The 24,141-nt window shown below is 48.3% G+C and overlaps 1 protein-coding gene across 2 annotated transcripts; it reads left to right on the top strand.

Annotated features, from left to right (window-relative positions):
- The first annotated feature begins 356 nt into the window (after positions 1 to 356).
- Positions 357 to 24,141, top strand: BSDC1 (BSD domain containing 1). Of its 2 annotated transcripts, none has more exons than XM_015542203.2 (11): positions 357 to 461; positions 1,040 to 1,100; positions 5,949 to 6,065; positions 8,892 to 9,059; positions 10,719 to 10,773; positions 13,370 to 13,485; positions 13,916 to 13,984; positions 14,146 to 14,224; positions 15,530 to 16,009; positions 22,276 to 22,379; positions 23,835 to 24,141. In XM_015542203.2, coding segments are annotated over exons 1-11 (1,284 nt in total). In that variant the 5' UTR covers positions 357 to 459; the 3' UTR covers positions 23,868 to 24,141. The 2 variants fall into 2 exon arrangements, with proteins under 2 accessions (XP_015397689.1, XP_007092479.1); XM_007092417.3 differs by lacking the exon at positions 357 to 461 and adding an exon at positions 748 to 773.

The raw sequence follows: 24,141 nt of genomic DNA, 5'->3' as shown, positions 1-24,141 counted from the left end.
TAAACAGACAAGAGGCCATGAGACTTGACAGGTAGCAGATCCAGAAAGTTTCTGTCTCTGTCCCCCTTTCACAAGTCAATCCACATTCAGCTCCAGTTCAAAAAGTTCTGATTTGGGCTATCAAAAGTTGAGGTAGGTGAATGTGTGTCTATCTCCCTAATATCCTCAGAGCCCCTCGAGAAGCCTCATGGAAGTTAACTGTGATGAAATTTTCTCCACACACCTGCAGACCCTAGCCCAGGGCTCCGCTCTGCACTTGTTGGATTAGCCAACAAGGAGGAAGAGACCCCAAGCAGCTGTTACGCGGCTTGTTTCATAAAGGGGGGTGGTCCTAGACCTGAGCTCTAGGGTCCAGACTTTCGAGCTCCAGCCCCGCTCCCTCCCTTTCTCCGCTCCGCTCCCGCGCCTCCGCGGTCCAGCTAGAGGGACGAACGTGGCCCTTAGCAGCCACCGTATCCGATGTACGTTGATTAAAAAGTAGTTGTTGTGGGGAGGTAGGGCTACCGCTGGGGAGTGGACCCTGAGAACCGAACTGAGTGAGGATTGGGCCAAAAGTCCAGAGGCGGAGTTGAAGGGCGAATTGTAGACGGACACTGGACGGGGCTCAAGGAGGCGGGGCCCAGTAGTGGACCGGAGCGGAGATTGGGCTGGGGGCGGTGTCGGCGCGAGGATTGGGCCGAGCGCTCCGGGGCGGTGCTTGAGGGGGCGGTGCCGTGTCGGAAGTCAGAGGTCAGTAAATAGTGGTGATGTCATGCGGGCAAGATGGCGGAAGGGTGAGCCCGTCATCCTGCTCTCCGGCGTTGGGGCCTGAATTCTCTGAGGGCCGGGGTGCTGGGCCAGGGTCCCCGTGGGGAGCAGGAGGCCAGCGCGCGAGTGGACGGACCTGAAAAGGCGGGGTGGAGTCGCAGTGTGAGGGGGGTGGGGAAGCGTTCTGCCAAGTCTGGGCCCGCGGACCACATCTCAGGGGGAAACTGAGACCCGATCGTTGCGCGGGCAAGAGTCGCACCGCAGGGCCGCCAGATGTGTCTGTCTTCCACAGGGAGGACGTGGGATGGTGGCGGAGCTGGCTGCAGCAGAGCTACCAGGCAGTCAAGGAGAAGGTAAGCCGGGCCGGCGCCCTTCCTCCGGCAGGGCCTCGCTCCGCCTCACTGCAACCAGGTCCGAGCGGCCCCGCCCGCCCTATGTGGGCGCCAGGCCTTCGAGATGAGGCCCACCGAGCTCTACTGTTATACCTTATCGGTGTAAGGGAGGACTGACCCCGACTCAGGCCAGTGTGGCAGTAGCCACGGTGAGATACATGTTGGTTTAAAGGCTGGCGCGACCCTTTTGTAGGAATCCATAGGAAGAGCAGTTTATTCCAGCTCAGGAAATTCACAGCTTCGTAGAAGAGAGAACATTTGATCTAGGCCCTGAGGAAGAACTCTAGCGATAGAAACTTACTGCTCTAGTCATTCGGGTATTAGAATGGCACAGCCAGCACTCTGACAGGTCCTGAGGATAAGCTGCAATCCTGGGCCTCACGAAGCTCAGTCTAGCAGGGAGGCAGCAATCCCTGAGGGATGAGTGAGGCTCTGCTCTACCAACGGACAATGCTGTTGTGTGTTTCTGTTCCCTTCCGTGCTAGTTTGTCAAAACGGGCCCCAGTGAACTGTGGAAAAAAGTTAATTACCGTTTACCTCAGGGAATTGGGGTGAGTCCTGCTTCAGGGCAGACTCGGGGAGGCTTCTGATCTCGGTCAAATCAGTCCTCTACTCTGGGAGCATTTTAATACCTCCTTTAGCCTATGCAGTCCTGGACAGCCTCTCAGCTACAGCCTAGCAAATCTAAGAATGCCCTGAGTTGTTTACGTTGTTGATAAGCACGAGGAGAATTTCACAAGGAAGTTTAATTGAAGAGACCTCAAAGAAGGTCACTTCCATTGAGCGATCTCTTGGAAGGAGAGTCTGACGTTCATTCAGCAGGTGTGCGAGGGGCTGCTGTGTGTTTCTCTCAAGGCTGGTCTTACCGTAACTCATGAAAAATAGATAGTTGGTTAGCTTTCTATCTTCGTTCTTGGGGAACTCCCAGTTTGAAGCAGGGGTGTGGACGTTGTTTCTGCCTTTGACAGTTTACCCCATTCAGAAAGAGGACTTAATCTCCCTCTCGGCTGCTTACTGTTAGACCAAGTTGAGCAAGTTATTTAACCTTTCTAGGCCTCAGTTCCTCATCTGCAAAATGGGAGTACTGATTATACCTACCTGATAGTATTGTAAGGATTGAGCGATAATGTGTAAAGCACCAAGGACAATGCTTAGCACACAGTAAATAGTATATAAGCTGAAGTTATTTTTATTAAGTCCTGAGGAGGGTGATGGGGAAATCCCTTAAACACCACCCATCCATTTTTACTTCCATTTTTTTTTTTTTTCTTGGTCTTGCAGTGCTTTCCTGGCCTTGCCTCCTTCCCCCTTCCCATCCTGGCTCCATCTGGACCACTCAATTCCCAGGACCCTCCGTTCCCTTGCACCCCTTAGCGTACTGCCCTAGAGACAAGTTTGAGATGGTGCTATAATCTACCTTCCTGTGCATCTTACCTCATCCTATAGTGTACGTGTGTGCTTACATTTACCCACAGACAGTGATAGAGAAAGTCGTATTGCTCTTTGGCCCAACCACAGATTCACCAACCTTACTCAGGCCTGAGCAACACCCAGCAAGCTTTTCCAGTCTCTGATATGCTTTTCTTCCCCCTTGCCTTCAGAAACTTTCCCCAAACCTAACTCTTCCTCAAGTCCACTGTTCAACTGCTTCTTCTTTTACCTCTGGGAGACAACCTCATCTCCTCCTGTTTATAATTTGAGATCAACAGCATGATCTCTCATGACTCCGTCCCCATCCCTGCAGCTACCACATACAAGGTTATCTGTAAACACACTCAGCTTCACCTACCGCTTGCCAAATCCAGTGGGTGGTTTTCAGCCCTTATCTTCCTGGACGTTTCTGCTGCATTTGACACTAGTGATCACTCCCTCTTTCTTGAAACTCTACTCCTTTGGCTTTGTGGCATGCTTCTCTCTCAATTCTCCACATCTCCAGGCTTTTCTTTCCCGACTGTCTCATGACTTCCCCTTCCTGCGCCTTAAAAGTGTAGTGTTTGAGGGGTCTTGTCCTCTGCTCACTGCTCTGTTCACTCTACAAACGCTTCCTGGGTGACCTCCTCCATTTCCGTGATAGAGTGACTCCTAGTCCTTTACTCTTAACTTCAGTGTTTGAGAATAGCTGCTGATGGACAACTATCCAGATACGCCACACATTCTACAGGACCGAAATCATTGTCATCACCCGCTTTCTAAGCGGGCTTCCCCTTCGGCACTTTCTCCCTCAGCTGGCAGCCCTGCATCCACCCAGGCACCTAGTTTAGCAGCCAGTGGCCCTTCCTTGACTCTTTTTTGCCCTCAGTCAACACATCCATTTAATCACCAAATCTACCTTTTTTGACGAATATTTCTTGAACCAGTCCCATCCTCTCATCCTGACCAGCACTGTCCTTATTCATATTCTGTTTTCTTTTCCGGACTATTGCAGCAGCAGCCTCCTGACTGGTTTTCCTCTGTCTTCTACTCTTGTCACTTTTGGACCCGTCCATGGCACTGTATGCCAGTGACTGGAGTGACCTGTGAAAAAGGCAAAGCTCATCATGTCCCACCTCCTTCAAACACTTGGTGGCTCCCCATTACCCTCAGGGCTGACCAGGCCCTCCATAGTTGCCCTTGGCAACCTCTCCAGCTTTATTCGAAACAGTTTTGCTTTACCTTTTATGTTCATTAGGACTGAAATGCACATGGGCTTCGGTAAGCCCTATGCCCTACTATGCCCCAGGCAGGCTTCCTTTGCTGATTCCTGCTCATTCTTTAGGGCTAAGTCCAGGCTTCCCTTCACCAAGTCTTTCCAGCTTCCTGATAATACACTGGTCACCACTCTGCCCTTGTGTATCAACACTGTTATATGAACATTTTGCCAGTAGACTACAATCTTCTTGAGGGCAGGTACCATGTCTGTTCATATTTGTCCCCTCAGAGCTCACAGTCTAGTGACAGCCATTTATCAAATAATCATGCTAATGGCTATTTAATTAAAATTGCTCCTGTACATGTAAATTTAACAAGCAAATTTAAGCACCTGCTCTGTGCCGCGTTCTGTGTCACATACTGGGAAAGCATCAGTGAACAAAAAACACGGGTTCTGTGCTCAGGGAACTCAGTTTATCCAGGAAGCTAGACTTGGAACGGGTAATCATAATCTACAGTATGACAAGTGTTAGAGAACATTCAGGTGCCCTGGGAACATGAAGCAGGGACCCAACCTAATCTGAGGTGGCATCAGGGAAGCTTCTCCGGGGAAGTGACATTTAAGCATAGATCTGAAGGAGAAACCAGAGTTAACCAGTTGAAGGGGTTTATTTGTTGTGTTTTTTTCACTTATTTGTTTGGAAGAGTTAGAACCATATGTTCTAATACCATGAAGGTAAGGAAGATGCTAGAGCATCTGAGAAACTTGCAGAAAGCCAACTAGAGCTCAGTGAGGAACGCAGTGGTAGAGGATGAGGGCCAGAGATGAGATTATATGGCCTTGTAAGTGAAGGGAAAGATCGTATACTTGCTCATAGGACACTATGGGCACTGTAGAATGTAAAGCAGGGGCAACCTGATCTGCTGTGACTTCCAAAGCTCCCAGCAGTGTCACAAGGAGAAGGCAGTAGAGGTATTTGATACAACCTGCGAGGAGTCCATTCGACAGAGCAGGCTGGCCTGGACCAGGATGGAGAATGGCAGAGTGGATGGACATAGAGAATAAATGGCCCCTCCACTCCAATTACAGAGTCCTGAGTCTGAAATGGAGACATGATTCCCACTCCCAGAGAAGCTTCTTGCTGATAGACAAGACTGCCCCATTTCATCCCAGACTGATGAAAACCAGAAAAAAGTCACCAGAACCCTCAAAAATGCAAAAAAAAAAAAAAAAAATACAGGTGACTCTCCATGTGCAAAATGAGGGGGCTTGCCAGGGGAGCACAGAGGTAGTTTGGGAAGGTGCCCCAGAGTGGGTAAGGATGAAACAAAGCAGGGTAAGACTCAGACCAGGGCTGAGGGCCTGCTCTCTCAAACCTGGTCTGAGTGCAGGGCGAGCAGCAGGTCAGTCTGACAGAAGCAAATATTCATTCTGCCCGAAGGATCTCTGTGGATGAATAGAACCCTAGAATGGTAGAAGCAAGACTTCGGAGGCAATCCAATCCAGTATTTCTCTCAACACCCCCTTTGTGGAATGTAAAAACCACACACCTTTTTTCTGGTATTAAATTGCCAAGAATCGCTCATAAACGCTTTCTGAACTATTACCGTCACTAGTACAACATGTTTATTTAGTTTTTCAGACAAATAATTTCACATACTGCCTCATATTTCAACTGAACTTCCCTGTAATAAAAAATAAATAAAAATAGAAACACTTTCCCTTGATAAAAAAGAATCACACACCTTTTCTTCAGGTTACTTGAAATTTGAAACAAATGTCATGACTTAAAGGATTTCAGAGCAATGCATCGGAGTCTGTTTCGTTTCCGGACTGTGTGCACCCCCTTCCCCAGTCTGCTCTTGAACCACCGATTTAGTGTACCTCCCTCAGGAGAAAACTGAAACTAGATGAGAGTTACTTGTGGCCACAAAGCTTATAAAGGTCAGGGCTGAGTCTCATCCCGATTCTCAGAGCTGCAGGGAGTCCCTCTGTACTCTCTGCTGTTCGGTAATCCCAGGTCATGGGATTGGGACAGGCAATCATTGTTTCTGTGCTGAGGCTTCCCATGTCACTTGAGGTTTCCATGTGTCTGTCAGGGATAGAAGCAGCCCCGGGAACAGGAACAAAGGGTAGTGGAGCCAGCTGGCTCTGTCATCCCTCTCTTGTCTTCCCCGTAGTCCTCCGAAGCCTTGGAGTTCATGAAGCGAGACCTGACAGAGTTCACCCAGGTGGTCCAGCATGACACGGCCTGCACCATTGCAGCCACAGCCAGTGTGGTCAAGGAGAAGCTAGCTGTGAGTACTCCCTTCACGCTCTGAGTGACTGTCCTTCACAGCCTGACACCCCAACCTTTCTACTATTAAGTGATTGTTTTTCCCCCATAGGCTCCCACTTTGAAAGAATTCTGTCTGTCAAGCAAACAAGCTATATAGAATAAGTATTAATAAACTCTCCCATTTCTGTATTGTTTTAGCAAATGTTTTCCTTCTGGCAAAGTCATTCACTGTAGACAGTTTAGAAAATACACGTAAGTAAAAGAAAAAGAAAGACCTAGTTCCATCTCCCAGAGGTAACGACTGTTAATATTTGGGGAGTATGTTCCTCATTCTTTTTCACTTTGTCCACTTTCTTTTTCAAAACTGGAATCAACTGAATATCACGGTTTATAACCTACTTTCTGGCTTAATCATTGCAAACCTCATTCTCCAGCATCATAAATGGCTTGTTATTTTGTTCTGTAGGTTTAACCAGTTCCTAGTTTCCTATTTCATTTTTTTCTGGTACTGGATAAACAGAGCTACAGTAAACATTCTGACTGCTAAATCTTTGCCCTTCATATTTTCTTTATAATAAAATACTAGAAGGGATCATACGGTGAGTACAGTTGTAGGCCTTTTAATATTTATTGCAAAACTACCCTCCAGAAAGGTGGTGCCAACTTCTATTCTTACGGTCCCTGTTTTTATTAATCAAAGATGTGTGGCAGAATCTTCTTGTGAGATAGGATTTAGATTCTAAAGTGAGTGTGAAAAGTGAAAATAGTGTATGGTTGGCTATCCCTGCAAAGCTCAAGCTTCTGATGAAGTATAATATATAGGTTTTGCATGAACAGTTTCTCCTTTAGTATTGGGGAAATTGCACTTTCTTCATCTGATCTCCAGCTGAATCAGTTGCCTTGAGATTAGAAGCCATGTCATAAAAAACATGTTTTGGAGTTCTTTTAGCCAACCTTAATTTTGTTGACTCCTCTTGTAAAATACTGTCTGCGGGCTAATCACAGCTACTCATGAGCATGAGCAGGAGTGACAGATAGTAATCCTGCTGAACTGCTAGGGTCCAGCCAGCAGCAAAGACACCACTCATTTTTTCCGTTTATTTATTCCTTTTTAAAATTTTATTTTTATTTTTTTTTAAAGTGTACTTTGAAAGAGAGAAAGCACAAGTGAGGGAGGAACAGAGAGAGAGAATCCCAAGCAGGCTCTGCACTGTCAGCACAGAGCTCAATGTGGGGCTTGAACTCACAAACTGTGAGATCGTGACCTGAGCTGAAATCAGGAGTTGGACGCTTAACTGACTGAGCCACCCCAGCGCCTCTTTTTCTTTTCTTTCCTTTTTTCTTTTCTTTCCTTTTCTTTTCTTTTCTCTTTCTTTGTTTCTTTTCTTTCTTTCTCTTTCTCTTTTCTTTCTCTCTCTCTTTCTTTCTTTTCTTTTCTCTTTCTCTCTCTTTTCTTTCTCTCTCTTTCTTTCTCTCTTTCTCTCTCTCTCTCTTTCTTTCTTTCTTTAATGTTTATTTATTTATTTTTGAGAGAGACATCCAGCAAGCAGGGGAGGGGCAGAGAGAGAGTGGGAGAGAGAGAATCTCAACCAGGCTCCTCACTGTCAGTTCAGAGCCTGATGTGGGGCTCCATCTCAGGAACCGTGACATCATGACCTGAGCCAAAATCAACAGTCAGTCGCTTAGCCAACTCAGCCACCCAGGTGGCTATTTATTCCTTTTTTTTTTTCATTTGACAAATATGATTGTATATCTGTGCTAGCATGTGCCAGGCATGCTGGTAGATTCCGGGTGGAAAATGCTTGGATAGCCTAATCAGGAGTAAATGCTATGGTTTCCATGAGGTTTTTAGAGCCTGGCCCTGTCAGCATCCTATTTCTGCTTGTTCAAGGATATCCCGGCCAGTGTGGCTCAAGCTTGGTGTCCCACTTGCCCCTTCTAGACAATGCATACATTGGCCCTCAGCTGGTCCCAGGTTTGCGTCTAGGCAAGGATGCGTGTTCTCATCCTGCCCATGTATCCCCGGTCTTTCATAGAGAATGTTCTACTTCCTGAGCAACAATGATGATGACATTGTGATATTACAGTACTGCTATTTAGTAGATGTTTGTTTTATGCCAGGCTTGTACATGCCTGATCTTTTTTATTTTTCACAGCAGCCCTCTGAAGGAAGTCTGTTTGTCCTCATTTTACAGATCAGGAAGCTGACTCAGAGGGGGTTAGGTCTCCAAAACTAGTACCTTTCCCATCACTCCACCCACAGGTCCCCTTCCCCACAGAGTGTGTACAGCATGCATCCTATCCTGCCCATTTTTTTAAATGTTTACTTATTTATTTTGAGAGAGAGAACAAGTGAGCATGAGCAGCAGAGGGGCATAGAGAGAGGGAGACAGAGAGTCCCAAGCAGGCTCTTTGCTGTCAGCGCAGAGCCCACCTCAGGACTCGGTCCCACGCACTGAGAGATCGTGACCTGAGCCGAAATCCAGGGTCGGATGCTCAACCAACTGAGCCATCCGAGCATCCCCTCTCCTGCCAGTTTTTGATCAGTATGACTAGCCTTGAAATTTTGATGAAACAGCCAGTCAGGGAGTTCTGCTCTGACTATATAGGCCTACCGGGGTCCTGTTCCACACCCTCTTCTGGTGTCTGGGGACCCTGGCCACTTCTGTCCTTCTCCAACCTCAGAGATGGGGTAAGAGGCCATGAGCACTTCCCTGGTCCCTACACAGGAATGCTTCACCCCTGATGCTTCCTTTGCCCCTGATGCTTTACCCCTCAGTACCCCAAACTCTAACTTGCAGCCTGCTCCTGGGCCACTTGTTTCCTCTTCCGCTTCTCTCTGCAGACTGAAGGCTCCTCGGGGGCAACAGAGAAGATGAAGAAGGGGTTGTCTGACTTCCTAGGGGTGATCTCCGACACCTTCGCTCCCTCACCAGACAAGACCATAGACTGCGATGTCATCACCCTGATGGGCACACCCTCTGGCACAGCTGAGCCCTATGATGGCACCAAGGTATTCATTAGCAGCCTCCCCTGCAGGTGCCTAACAGCACTAGATGCCATCTTCCAATGTGCACTCATAAAAGCAGTATGTGTTCAGGCCAGAAAATAAATATATGTGTATAACTATATGGGAGAATAGTACTAATCAAGAAGATAATTATCGCTAAATCCATAATCCCATCACTGAAAGAGAACCACTTATTTCTTGTTTGGCTATAACCTTTCATTTCTTTTTGTTTACAAACATTGGTAAAGATAGTTTGAACTCTTTCTTTTTAACAAAAACACTTTATACATCGAATTTTATAACCTGCTATAAAAACATATATAAAAAATATCAGCATCTTTCTTACTCACCATCCTTTTAATTATTTACTTTCTTGCAAGTGAACAGAGCATAATTATTCCACTCATTTCTGTAGTGCTGCTCTTGGGGAGTCCTTTCAGCTTTCAGCCTTGATAAGGAATGCTGTACAGGCATGGTCTTCTCCCCGTTTGGGTTAAGGCTGATTTCCAGTGGGAATCAATGTATGGGGGGAGGATGTCTTCAAAGCACTTAGATCAACAACAGTGGTAAAATATTTCTTCCACATTTTATCTTCTCACATTACTTCTTCACGGTTCATAGAGTGTTTTTTCCTAAATTCACAGCGTGATGTCACAGCAGGTTGGCATTGAATTTCCTTTCCAAACCTACTGATTTGTCAAGCATATCTGCCAGCACTAGTATCAATACCACCACTTAGTGGACATTTGAGTGGGAGTGTGAAATTTCCTAAATTGTAGGATTTTAAATTCTAACAGCTGTAAGTCACCAAAGCCACTTGCTGAAGCTCTAACGCAGACAGCTGGCCTTTGCTCCACATAACACTGAGGAGGGGAGGTGGGGTCTTCTGTTGACCAGCTAAAGTTTGCCACTCCTGTGGCCTTACCGGGAACACGGCAGATAATTCACTCGGCAGACTGGCTATGGAATTAAGAAATTCTTGGGGCGTCTGGGTGGCTCAGTCGGTTGAGCGTCCGACTTTGGCTCGGGACCTGGTCTCACGGTTCGTGAGTTCGAGCCCCGTGTCATGCTCTGTGCTGACGGCTCAGAGCCTGGAGCCTGCTTCCGATCCTGTGTCTTCTTCCTCTCTCTCTGCCCCTCCCCCACTCGTGCTCTGTCTTTCTCTGCCTCTCAAAAATAAAGAAACGTAATAAAAAAAAAGAAAGAAAGAAATTCTTGATGAATGCTTTTAATTTGGGGAGATACATTATTTCAAATTTTGCCCATAAATTTGGACTTTATTAGTGTATTTGCACTAACTTTTTTCAGGTTTCACACAATTCAAAAGCATTTTATACATACAAGTTTATAGCCTGCTTACACTGTATCTTAATTCCCCAGGTGGAATACTAGGGGAGACCATTTTTCCGGGAGCCTCAGTTTTTCACTCCTAGCCCAGTATTCCCCTTTCTAGCCATGGGCAAGCTGACAGGTGCCCTGTGGGGTCTGGCAGCCAGCGGGGGAGAGGCTGGGTTGAGGCTGATTTCCAAATGGGAATAAACGTACAGGGGAATGATCAGTCTCTGAGCACCTAAATCAACAACAATGGTAGACTATGCTGTCAGAGAGGGGGTGCTTTCTCCACCTAGCACTCCAGAATTTCTGTTCTTTTATTTCTTACAGGCTCGCCTCTACAGCCTGCAGTCAGACCCGGCAACCTACTGCAATGAACCAGATGGTGAGGGGGTAGCGGTGAGGGGGAGGCTTGCAGGGAAGGGAGACCACGGGAATCTGGGATGAGCACCCTGTTGGTCTCTAGTAGCAGTGGCCCAGCACCTCCTGTGTGGAGAGACCAGAGTGGGACTAGAGTGTACCTTATGTGTGGTAGGATGGGTTGACAGTCCCTTTTCCTCCCTGAACCCAGACTGTGTTCATCTCTGCAGTCTGCAGAGACTTTGCTCCGCTCCCTCATTCTCAGCTCAGGCTCCATCCCAGCCCTGCTGCCCTGCCTGCCTTCTCTTTGGCGCTTGTTTGCCAAGCCCCCCTCATGCAGCAAGCCCCAGGCTGGGAACTGGAGCTCAGAAATTAGTCAAACCCTCACCCCAGTGCAGACCTCCAGGAACCTGCTGTTAGGAAAGAGAGACAGGAAACAATGACTAAAGCAAGGATAGTAGAGGTAGAGTGACTGTTTCCACAGAAAGGTGGGGGCAGTAGGAACCCAGAAGGGAAGCACCCGGTGCAACCTGGGGAACCTAGGATGTGACACTTACGTTGAGTTTTTAAGGATAAATTAGAAGTAAACTAGTTTGGGAGGCGCCTGGCTGGCTTAGTTGGTGGAGGTTCCCACGCTTGATCTCAGGGTTATGAGTTCAAGCCCCACATTGGGCGTGGAGCCTACTTTAAAAAGAAAAACAAGTAGACCAATTTTATTTTTAGCAGTGGGGGAAGGTGTTCAAGCATGGCAGTAGGACATTTTAAGGTCCTGCATTTGAGAAGTCTAGATTAAGGGGTGCATGTGAGGGAGGGGTGGCAATGAGAGCTGCTGGTGGGGGCCGGATTGGAAGGGCTTTGGGTGCCAGACCATGCAGTTTGAATTTTTGTCCTAAAAGGCTCAAAGTAGTGGTTCTTAACTTTTTTTTTAGTCACAAAGGCCTTTAAAAATCTGTTGAAAATGACAGGCCCTCTCTTCACAAAATTTTATTTATTTACTTACTTACTTACTTAGAGAGAAAGAGCACAAGCAGGGGAGAGAGGCAGAAGGGGGGTGGGGAGAGAGAGAGAGAGAGAGAATCCCAAACAAGTTCTCCATTCAGTGCAGAGCCTGGGCTCGATCCCATGACCCGAACTGAAAGCAAGAGTCGGACGCTCAGCCAACTGAGCTGCCCAGGCACCCCTCTCCACAAAATTTTATAATGCCATATGGGAGGTCTTTGACCCTCTGTGAAGCCTATGCTTGGACCCTAGCTTAAAAAGCCCTCCCTACAGGGGAACCTGGCTGGCTCAGTCAGTGAAGCAAATGACTCTTGGTCTCACGGTCGTGAGTGCGAGCCCCACGTTGGGTATAGACTTTACTTAATAAAAATAATAATAAAAAATTAAAAATAAATAAAAAGCCCTCCCTAGAGAACTACTGAAGGGTTTTGAAGCCTGAGGTGATCAGATTTTGTATTTTGTAAAAGAGCCATCAAGCATAGAGAAAGATAGAAGATGGGCAGACTGGGTAGGAGGCTTGGCAGGAATCCCCACGTCAGAGGTAAGTCCAGAACCCAGGGAGTGGCAGGTGGAATGAAGAGTGAGGTGTGGAAGACAGCGAGGAGGTGGAACCCAGGGCGATCAGATAAAGGAGGAGTCCAGGACAGCACCCAGGGTTCTGGTGGATAACTAGGTGGGACAGCTTAGGGACGGAAGAAAATGAGCACACGTTGCATTTGCTGCACCTGAGCTGATAGAAGTTTCCAGAGGACACCTGGACCCCTGGCTCTGGAGCCCAGAAGGGTAGCCTGGGCTGCAAAGACAGACTGAGGAGTTGGTGGGGGAGGGAGAGGTTAAAACTGTGGCTTAGTAGAGGTTATCTTAGGAGAAAACAGAGATGGGAAGACATAAGGAGAGGAAAAAAGAGGAGCCACTGAAGACTCACATGGAACAACTGGAAAGCGGGGAGGGGAATCATAGAAGACTGAGAAGCCAGAAGAGAAGAGGGCGTCACGAGGACGACAGTGGCTCCCAGGGTCAGAAGCCGGACTGGTCACATGAGAGAGGGCAGAGAAGTAGCCTTTATTTTTGTTTTTTAAGTTTATTTATTTTTGAGAGAGAAAGTGCGTGTGTGCATGCAGGAGTGGGGAGGAAAGAGGGAGAGAAAAAATCTCAAGCAGGCCCCATGCTGTCAGCATGGAGCCTGACAGGGGGCTAAATCCCACAAACTGGGAGGTCATGACCTGAACCACAATCAAGAGTCAGACGTTCAACTGACTGAGCCAGCCAGGTGCCCCAGGAAGTAGCCTTTAGACTGGCAACATGGGGGTCCCTGGGGACCTGAGAACAGTTTTGGAGAGGAGGGCATTCAGTAGCCAAGTGCAGTGGGCTAAAAAGCAAGCAGCATTAGAACATGCAGATAGTAGCCCGTTCTAGAGATCACTTAAATGCTATGCCGTGATACCAGTGGGGCCTACCCACCCCTTCACCCTTCCCGACCCCCCACCTTTGGCCAAATGGCTTTGAAAAAAAACCTTAAGCTTTCCTCACTGTCCATGTCCAGGCTTAGCTATGTTTTCTGTAGGCCCGGTGTTCTTTCTCCAGACCCAAAAAACTGACCATCAGTGTCTGTCCCTCTGCAGGGCCCCCGGAATTGTTTGACGCCTGGCTTTCCCAGTTCTGCTTGGAGGAGAAGAAGGGGGAGATCTCAGAGCTCCTTGTAGGCAGCCCCTCCATCCGGGCCCTCTACACCAAGATGGTGAGGGCCCAGCTGGCAGGACTTTACCCAGCTTCAGCTTGAGGTGTCAGGAGGTGGGAGGCACATATCTAGCTCGAGTCACTGCAGTTACCTGGCCCAGAGAGCAGTCTGAGACCCTCTAGAGCCAGACCAGCCAGGTCCTGAGCCAAGACTCTACATGGGCAAAGCTGATTCGCCAGGCTTCTGGCAATCAGGGGAAAAATGGAAGGGCCAGCAAAACCTGATGGGAATTCTTTTCTCTCTCCTTGGCCAAGCTAGGCCAGGAAAGTGGGTCTGGGGATGGAAGGGTGTTAAGTGCTCTGAGGAAAACTGCTCAGCCACGGAGCCACGTCTTAAATCCAGAGCAGCTGGGAGCAGGCTGATAAGGCTGGGGACACAGACCGTACACAACCACTCCCAAAGTCTCATCTCCACTGTCCCCTCCCTCCAGGTCCCAGCAGCTGTTTCCCATTCAGAATTCTGGCATCGGTATTTCTATAAAGTCCATCAACTAGAGCAGGTATGCTGGCCTGGCCCGGGGAGGTCCACTCAGCCCTTGGGGAAATAGACTGGATTTTGTTGAGGGAAGAAGGGGCACAAGGTACCAAGGGTTCTGGGGTCAGGGCCAGGGTCTGGGGAGAGTGAGCCCTGACTGCTTCTGGCCATCTCCCCCACACTCAGGAGCAGGCCCGGAGGGATGCCCTGAAGCAACGGGCAGAACAGAGCATCTCTGAAGAGCCTGGCTGGGAGGAGGAAGAAGGTAAGAGGTATTGAAAGGTGATGGGCAAGTCACAGGTCCTGTGCTGCCTGTAGGGACCATCTGGCCATCTCTGAACACCGGAGAGACCTGGCAGGCAGGGAAGCGTAGGGCATGTATACGGCGCTTGTCCATGCTGAGGATAGGCTGAACTAAAAAGGAAATGTTTGCCTGGGCTGGCGGAATTCCCGGTTTAGGTAAGGAAATCACATGTGTCAGTAGCAACAGATTCCCCTGCCAGCCTATGGGCCAGCCACTTCACAGTCACCTAGGAGGCTTATCAGAATTCAAGATTCCCTTCCCCCCATTCTAAATGAGACTCTGGGGATGTGGCCAAAGTTGTACTTTAAAAAAATTTCGGGGGGGGCACTTGGGTGGCTCCATCAGTTAAACACCGACTTCGGTTCAGGTCATGATCTCACGGTTCGTGAGTCTGAGCCCCATGTCGGACTCTGTGCTGACAGCTCAGAGCCTGGAGCCTGCTTCAGATTCTGTGTCTTCCTCTCTCTCTGCCCCTTCCCCACTCGTGCTCTCTCTCTCTCTCTCCGTCTCTCAAAAATAAATAAACATTAAATTTTTAAAAAAATTTTTGATGTTTATTTTTGAGAGAGAGGGAGGGAGAGAACGTGAGTGGGGGAGGAGCAGAGAGGGGTAGGGGACAGAGGATCCAAAGTGGGCTCCGTGCTGACAGCAGAGAGCCCGACGCAGGGCTTGAACTCATGAACTGTGAGATCATGACCCTAAGCCGAAGTCGGATTCTTAACAGGCTGAGCCACCCAGGCGCCCCCAAACTTGCATTTTTAACAAGCTCCCCTGGTAATGGTTCGTGCCTAGCCAGGTTTGGGAACCACTCGCTTAAGAGCTCAGCCTCCTCTACCTGGTAGCTCAACTTTGGATAGTATGTTGGAGCCACCTGTATGCTATTAACACATTTATTAAGTTGGGGTAAGTTCAAGAAAAGTCCAGGGTCTTGCCCGAGATCATACACTGAGGATAGAGCAGAGCCCAGCCTGAACCCAGAACTGACTGTCAAGTCTTAGCTTTCGAATCTATAATACCATCTTGGGATGTGCTGCCAGAAGCTGAGTGTCCACCAGACATATGCTAGGCCTCAGCGTAGGAGAGACTTTGACCAGCAGGAAGTATCTGCAGAGGAACCGTGATGGGGAAAGGGTGAGGAAACTGGCACCCTTTAGTCTTGATCGGAGTAAGCTTTGGTGGGAACCTGAGGTCTGTCTTCAGAGAGCTCCAAGGTTGTCTTGGGGCTGACCAGGGTACGTAGCCCTCTTTCCTGTTCTCTCTCAACAGAGGAGCTTGTGAGCGACTCACCCACCTCTGCAAAAGAGGCAAAGGTTCCTGTGGCCAAAACCTCCACGTCCCCTGAAGGAGGACCTGGCCCCCTGAGCCCCTGTGAAGAGAATCTGATGACTCCAGCCGAGCCTCCAACAGAGGTGACTCCTTCAGAGAGCAGTGAGAGCATCTCCCCCGTGACCCAGATCGCCAAACCTGCCACTGCAGCTGAGGCACCCGTGTTGCCCAAGGACCTGTCCCAGAAGCTGCTAGAGGCATCTTTGGAGGAACAGGGCCTGGCTGTGGATGTGGGTGAGACTGGACCCCCGCCCCCAGCTCAGTTCAAGCCCCACACCCCTGCTGGCCGCCCCAGCGGCCCAGAGCCTAGGCCTCCAGCCAGAGTAGAGACTCTGAGGGAGGAGGTACTCACAGACTTACGGGTGTTTGAGCTGAACTCGGACAGTGGGAAGTCTACGCCCTCTAACAATGGAAAGAAAGGTAAGTCGAGGCCAAAATCCCAGGGAGCAGGGGGGAGGGGGACAAGCAAGAGTTGTTACCCCATAAGACAGACTTGTCTCTTTAGGATCCCAGAAGCATTTGTGGTGCCAGTTTCCTCACCCTTTCATTTGTGATACTGATGATGGTGACAGCTGCTATCTGTTGAATATTTATTACCTTATTTCATCCAAGGTGTACATATACTCTGAAATAAGGGTGCATCTTACAATCGTTGGGGTCTTAGGTCCAACAGAATAAGGTTTATGCCGTGTCCTGGGCTTAGTGTGTTATATTGCATTTAATTTCTCATTTCATCTCACAGCCCAGTCAGGTCGGGATTTTATGGATGAAGAAAATGAGGCTCAGAAATGTTAAGTAACTTGCTCAAATTCACATGGCCAGGAAGTGGCAGGCCCAGATTCAGGCCCAGGTCTCTGACTCAGAGCCTATGCCCGTAACTACCACACTGTCCATTTGGACAATTAAGTCTTACCCTGGGTTGGAAATCCCTGTGTCATTGATTGTCAGGGGTCCTCACCCTTTTTGACCTCAGGAAAGTCATTTAGCCTCCCTAAGCTTATCCCATTATTAGGAGCACGAAATCCATAAAACTTAACAGGTACAGTTTAAAAAAGAATTAAATGAATCCTCATGAACTTGCTGTGACCCAGCTTAAGTTTTAAAGCTTTAGTTTCTTATCTGTGTAGTGAAATTTGAGACTGGAGACTCTGACTTTTTGTCAAAGGGGAACCTCTCTAATTCTGGGAAGGAAAGGACAGTAAGAGCTCTGGGGTTGACTGTTTTGCCACATCCAGAATCCCTCTTCAGAGATAGCTGATTGTCAGCAAGGCCTCTCCTGAAACACACACACAGTACCAGTCAGCCACGAAACTTGCCCAGCAGGTGAGCCCTGGCCTGCTGGTGCTGAGAGACTGGTTTGCTGCAGTGGAAGGGAAACTGGCCCCACCACACCCCTCCCCTTGCTCCCTGATGGAAACCACAGGGTTTCCAGTTTCCAACACAATGCTCTCCTTCTGGCTCTGATTCAGTGAGGTCATCCATTGAGCTCCTACCTACTCTTTATGAGACACTGAGAAGGGAGGGGCAAAAGCTGCAGTCTTTATGATGAAACATGAAGCTGTATGGGGCAGGCTTGATGCTGGAGGAGTTCAGAGAAAGAAGGAAGGCTCCAGGTATCAGCGGTTGGTTTACTGAGGAGACAGGCATTGTATAGGAGAGGTGGAGAGTTGAGGGCAGCTGCGGGGCTCAGGGGCCTACAAAGTCCAGATAGCAGAGGCCATGGGCAGGAGAAGTGGTGAGTAAAGCCCACTTTGCTGTATTATCTCCCAGGAGAGGGAGGAATAAGAAGGGTAGATGGGTTAACTCAGAAGCAGAACTTAAGAACTTAAAATCTTAGCCAAACTTGGAACGTTGGACTTGGTGCCATAAAGTGGCAGGGCATGCTGCTCACATTAGATGCCTGACCTGTACAAAGAGCCTCACGTACAGAGGCTAAGGGATCAGACTCTGGGGTTTGAACAGTTCTGGGTTCAAATCCCAACCTTGCTCCTAAGCCATGTGACTTCAGAAAAGTTACTGATCTTCTCTAAGCCCCATTTATTCCTCTACAAATTGGGGGTAATTGTTCCACAATAGGTCCTCAATCAGGGAAGAAGTATGAGTAGAGCCCTGCTTTGGGGAAATGATGATGATAAGAGGTACTATCTCTGAGCACTTTCTATATGTCTGTATCACTCTGTGCTAAGCACTGGATATGCATATCACTTAGTCCTCACAGAAGCCCAAGAGAGGTCTGTGTGATTTCCCGCCCCCCTCCCCTTTTTTTTTTTACTGGTAGGAAACTTGAGATCAACCACCCACTCACTAAGTCTTTACAAAAGCATGAAAAAGTACTTTGGGAAAGTGGAAGAGTAGGTGAGGGACCCAACAGGTGGTATGGAGTTGCTGGCTGGGTGGTACTAAGGGCCCATTTGAGATAGCAGTCATGAATTTTAAGAGACACCAGTCAGCACTGGTGTACTTTTGTCCAGCTACATTCAGTAGCCTAGGTGCAGGCACAGAATAGATGGGGAGCTGGATTTAACCAGGGTTCAAATTTAGCCAGGGGAAATCGGTGCAGGAAAAGAGGAAAGTCCACAAGTATATGCAAAAAAGTGATCAGAATTGTGGCTCATGGAATTGGAGCTGGGAAAGGGAAGGAGAGACAGTGAAACAGTCGGATTAAAGAGCCATAGGCTCCAGGGCACCTGGGTGGCTCAGTCGGTTAAGTGTCCGACTTTGGCTCACTCAGGTCATGATCTCATGGCCCGTGAGTTTGAGCCCGATATTGAGCCCCGCATCGGGCTCTGTGCTGACAGCTCAGAGCCTACTTCCGATTCTCTGTCTCCCTCTCTCTCTGCCCCTCCCCCCTCACACTCTGTTCCTCTCTCTCCTTCGGAAATAAATATACAAAAATTTTTTGTTTTATTAAAAAAAAAATACTGTAGGCTCCATTGGGAATTGGGCTGTGGGAGAGCAGGGTCAGAAAAATGAGTGGTGGGTTGAAATGGGACAAAATGAGATTACGGGGGAGCTGTGGCATAAGCTCTTCATTGCTCTGCTCTGCTGCCTCTGACACTCGGGGGTTTGCAGGAGGGCTGGGTTATCGCTGCCGAAGACCCACCACAAGCAGTCACTTAGGCGGGAGAAGATGGGGCCTTGGACTGACAGGAGGACAGTGGGAACAGAGTAGAGAGAGTGAATCTTAAAAAGAAATAATGAAGGCTTGGAGACGGTGAGTGACTCCATTTTTCTCTTAGATGACGTAAGAGAGGCTTGGTCTCTGGGCACAGCAGAGTCTCTTGGGGTAGGCTAGCCACACAGTCTCCCACAGTCCAGGGGCAGTGGGGCAATCGTTGTCCTTGCAGAGCTGCTTCCCACCTGCATTTTGACCCAAGAGCCATTTAATCTAAGAGCCTGGACTTACCCTGCTCAGGTTCCCTCAGCAGGAGGAGGGGAAGGAGAGACTAAGACAGGCCTATGGCCTGCAAACCAGAAGGTGCCCTGGGCTGAAGGCCCTACTTCACCAATGACTGACTTGAGAGTGGCTTTTGCCTCCATCTCTTCTCTGGGAAAGCAGAGATCCAATTAAACAGAAGAAAATGAGCTGAGTGGCAACACTGTGAGGTTAGTAATCACCTGAAAACTCCCCTTTCTTAAAAAAACAACAGACAAACTCCATCAGGAAATCTTAAATTGTTTTGGCATAGCTCAGTTCTCCGCCACATGCACAGTGTAATGGAGATGTTAGTACTCTTGTGTGAGAGGACAAGATGGTGGGAGGAGGCACATGGCAGAGACAGCCCTGGTTCTCATCTCTGCCACTCAAAGGCTACATTTCGTCATCTGAAAATTGGGACTGTTAATACCCACCTCAGAGGGTGGGTGTGAGGTGCTCCAAAACTGTAAGCTGATACTCTGTTTTCCACCCCTGGAAGGACTGCCCTAACATTTAAAGCCTGAAAAAGAGGGCAACCTGAGGTTAGGGAAAGCGGTCATGGCCATGGCCACACCTCTGAAATGAGGAATCAGCCATAACTCACAGGAAGCCAACACTGACAGCCAGCCAGGTGTGTGCCACCAAAATGTCCTGAAGGCATAGAGAGACTTGGATGCGGAGTCCGAAGAACCTGGTCTTGGTTGCCAGTCTGCCCTGGCTAGCCGTGGGACCACGTGCAAAATTACTGAACTCTGAGACCGTGCCTTTAACGGCCCCCATTTGTTAAATCCCCACTATGTGTATGTGTGTTACGTGGACTTCACATTGACACTTCTAATCTTAACACTGTTGGATCTCAAACTGCAGGCCCAGGCCTACAAAGAATCACCCAGGTATCTATTTATAATGCAGAGTTCTGGGCCACCACTTAGACGTTCAGAATCTGAATGAGGGGGAAGGGGAGGCAGGTATCTGCATAATAAGCTCCTCCTGTGGTTCTCTGCAAAGAGGGTGGTTTTATCCTTGTTTTATAAATAGACTGAAGCCCAAAATAACTTACCCAAGACTACACAATAGATAAAAAAAAAAAAGTAAAGATTCCATCCAGGTCTACAAGGCTCCAGAGACCCAGGATGCTTGTGGCTAGGAAGTGAGAGCAAGACCCCTTATAAGGAGCACAGGGGCAGGGCTTAGGGGAGGTCTCAGAGCCTGGGTGCCTGGTGAGGAGCAAGCTGTACAAGAAACAAGGACGTGTTTACAGGTCGTGCCATTGGGAGATCAGGGACCTACTTTTTTTAAATATGCTTTTAATAGACAAAAAAAGTTACAAAGTAGTATGTGTTCATTATAGAAAAAAATACCAAGAAAATTACCCCATGACCTCATCACCTGGAGGTAACTATTGTTAGTATTTTTGTGGGTATTTTACACATCTTTTCTCTGTGTACAAGCATCTGTGAGCATATTTTTTTTAATGCTTATTTATTTTTGAGAGAGGGAGAGAGAGCATGAGTGGGGGAGGGGCAGAGGAGAGAGAGAGAGAAAGACACAGAATCCGAAGCAGGCTCCAGGTTCTGAGCTGTCAGCACAGAGCCCGATGCAGGGCTCGAACCCACGAACCGCGAGATCATGACCTGAGCTGAAGTCGGATGCTCAACCAACTGAGTCACCCCAGGTGCCCCTTTGAGCATATTTTTTTAATGGACTTATAATACATACACTTTTTTTCTGCATATTCTTTTTTAAAAAACTCTTTTTGTAGTTTTCTTCTTAGTAATAACCTTCACATGGACATTTTTTTATGTTCCCTCTAAGAAGTCCTATCCAAATAACGAATGTTTAGAGCAGTGACTGCTAACCTTAGCAGGCATCAGAATCACCCAGAGCAGGGATGAGTAGATTTTTTCTGTATAGGGCCAGATCACAAATATTTTAGGCTTTTGGGGCATACAGTCTGTTAGAACTACTCAGCTCTGCTGTTGTAGCAGGAAAGCAGCCATAGGCGATATGTAAACAAACGGCAAGGGCTGTGTTCCAAAGCTGAATTTCCAAAAACAGGCAGTAGGCTGGATTTGGTCCATGGGCCGTAGTTTGCCAACCCTGGTTTAGAAAAGGGTCCATGAATATCTGTTGGGTGCAAACTCTGTATTCTAGGCACTGGGCATACCTAAGAAAGGAAAACAAAGATCCCTGCCCTCAGGGAGCTCACATGCTAGTTCCTCTATTATTGACAATAAGCATATTAAGTCTAATGATGTAATATGTTCGAAAGTGATAAATGCAATGGAAAAAAGAATAAAGAGAGCAGAGTGCGGAAGTGGGTTGCAGTTTAAAGTGGGATGGTCAGGGCAGGCCACATTTAGATGGTAGGATTTGAGCAAAGGCGTGAAGGAGGTGAGGAAATTGGCCTGTGGATGTCTGAGGAGAGCGTTCTAAGTACAAGGAACAGCCCATGTGAAGGCCCTAAAGCAGGAATGTGTCTGGTGTGTTTCAGGAGTAGCGAGGTCAGTGTAGGTAGCGTGGAGTGAGTGAAGAGGAAGAGGTTCATTGTTTATGTCTTCTAGAAGATTTCTGTGGCTCCTGGGAGCCTCTGGGCCAAAGTGCTTCTTCACTATTTAGTAACTTACTTTTCCTCACTTAATAGTTTTAGATTATTTTGCCATGCATATAAGTGCTCTACAGCCTAACATTTAAAAGCCACATAATGTTCCATCATGTGACTATACCATTTATTTACTTTTGTAATTCCCTATCAGTGGACTCTCAGGTTTATTTATTTTTTTATTTTTTAATTTTTTAATTTTTTAAATGTTTTTATTTATTTTTGAGAGAGAGACAGAACATGAGTGGGGAAGGGGCAGAGAGAGAGAGAGAGAGAGGGAGACACAGAATCAGAAGCAGGCTGTAGGCTCTGAGATGTCAGCACAGAGCCCGATGCCGGGCTCGAACCCGCAAACCGTGAGATCATGACCCAAGCCGAAGTCGGACGCTTAACCGACTGAGCCACCCAGGTGCCCCAGGTTTTTTTAAATTTTCATCACTATAACCGCACTACAGTGAACATCCCTTTGGCTAAATCTTTTACTGAATCCAAGATTTTTCCTTAGAATGGATTCCTAAAAGTGGAATCACTGAGCCAGAGTGACAACAGAATGTGAGAGCTTTGATGTATATTTGCCAGGCCCTTTTGAAGAGTGCCATAACCCCCAGCTACAACCTGCTCATACATACCCCTTCCCACCTTTGACACTGTGGATCATGGTTCCAGGCTCAAGCACGGACATCAGTGAGGACTGGGAGAAGGACTTTGACTTGGACATGACTGAAGAAGAAGTACAGATGGCACTCTCCAAAGTGGATGCCACTGGGGAGGTGAGTGGGCCTGGCTGGCCACAGGGAAGCAAGCCCAATGATCCCAGTGTTTGAGGACTCCTCCCATCAAGTCCAACTGTCCCCTCAGGGTGGATCCCTGTTCCTGAGATGGCAGCTTCGGGCCCTGAATGGTTTCCGTCAGCAGGCTCTGTTTCCCCTCAGTTCCAGGGTAGATGGTGAGAGAGTACCTGATGTTAGCTCTGCATCAGAGTCACCTGAGGAACTACTAAAAAATGTAGACTCCAAACCCTGCCCCAGATCTTCTGATTCATGGTTCCCAGGGATGGGACCTGAACAGAGAGATTCCTGGCCTTGGAGACAAAAGATAGTGTGATCTAGGGCGAGTCACTTAACCTGAGCCTCTGTTTTCCCATCGAAAACAGAATTGATCTTAGAAGCACATAAGCTGTGAGAGGTAATGCATATAGGCATGTTAGGCATCGTGCCTGGGACATGCGAGCTCCCAGTGAATGTTACCGAAGCCACCACAAAACCCAGTCCAGTTAGAAGCTCAGAGGCCTTATTACTCTAACTCTTCATTACCTGCCAAAATCAAGAAGGAGTCATTTTTGAATGAAAGGCAGGGAAAAAGCTCTCACAGCTAAGTGGCAAGAGTGAGGCTGCAGCCCAGACATATAACATTCAAGTCAGTGTTACTCCCACTGTTACACAAGAATCACATGATTTCTTCTATCATGTAGCTCATAAACCTGCTGTAAAGAGGTAAACAGAGTAGAAAGATAGGCAGGGCCTCGTTTTTCATATGGGAAAACTGAAGCCTGGGGAGAGGTAGAGACCTACCCATGAGTACTTTGCTTCTATGACCTCACTATACCCAGGGTAGAGAAGGGCCATGATCCCCTATCATGTCACAGGGGCTTAATGCCTTCTGGGTCTTTGCGACCCTCTGTAAAACCTGGCCACCATATACCCAGGCAGTCATTCTACAACCCATCATACCGGGGATCAGCTGACAGCAGGCCGATAGAAAGTTCCCTGAAGAGACTTCAGCTGAAGTTAGGGCACTAGAGCCCCTGATGAAGACCCTGTGAGCACCTGCAGTACAGTGCCACCTTGCTTCTGATCACGGGGCCACTCTCAAGTTTTCCTTAAGGGATTGACTGAGTTGGTTCCTGGAAGCAGGATGTCCCCTCCCAGTGTCCAGTGTTGGCTGATGGAAGCATTTCCTTTGGGTCTGGAATGATCAGAGCAGCAGCCCCACCACTCGGACACAGGGCAGCTCTGCTCCCAGACGTGTTCCTTAAGACAGTGGTTCACTCTCCTAGGGGGCAGGGTGTGGCCCAAGGTGGGGGGGCGGGGTGTGCAGGGAGTTGGGGGAAGATGTTTAGGGGGGTGCTGTCTGGAAATGGGGGCAGCAAGGGGAGGCTGGGTCCGGGCTTGACTCAGAGGAGTAAATATGTGCTTGTGCTCTCCGTTATCCCCTCCTGTCCGCAGCTGGAAGATGTAGAGTGGGAGGACTGGGAATGAGGGGCCAGAGCGTGCAGCTCCCCCGCCCACAGAACCTCCCACCCCCTCGCTCACCTCAGCCCAGCCCTGGAAGACACTGACTGAGAATGTCCCCCCAATGGCTTCTGTCAACCAGACCTCTGGGTGGCTCTTTACTGGTCTTTTGGGCCTCTGCTCACATCTGGGAAGGGGCTCACTAAATCCAAACCAGGAACTCTGACTTGTGCCAACCATAGGATGACTCAAAGGGGAGGAGCCCTACCCCCCTCACCAGAAGAGCCTACATTTCTCTGCT

Source organism: Panthera tigris, chromosome C1 (genome assembly GCF_018350195.1).
Source record: "Panthera tigris isolate Pti1 chromosome C1, P.tigris_Pti1_mat1.1, whole genome shotgun sequence".
In the NCBI taxonomy this organism is placed as follows: Eukaryota; Metazoa; Chordata; class Mammalia; order Carnivora; family Felidae; genus Panthera; species Panthera tigris.
The sequence above is the reverse complement of the archived record's forward strand: the minus strand, read 5'-3'. Positions and strand labels throughout refer to the sequence as shown.

Coding starts and splice junctions, on each gene's coding strand:
- BSDC1 (XM_007092417.3), top strand. Junction 1,101..5,948: donor ACCAGGCAGTCAAGGAGAAG/GTAAGCCGGGCC, acceptor TCTTCCCCGTAG/TCCTCCGAAGCCTTGGAGTT. Junction 22,380..23,834: donor AAGTGGATGCCACTGGGGAG/GTGAGTGGGCCT, acceptor TCCTGTCCGCAG/CTGGAAGATGTAGAGTGGGA.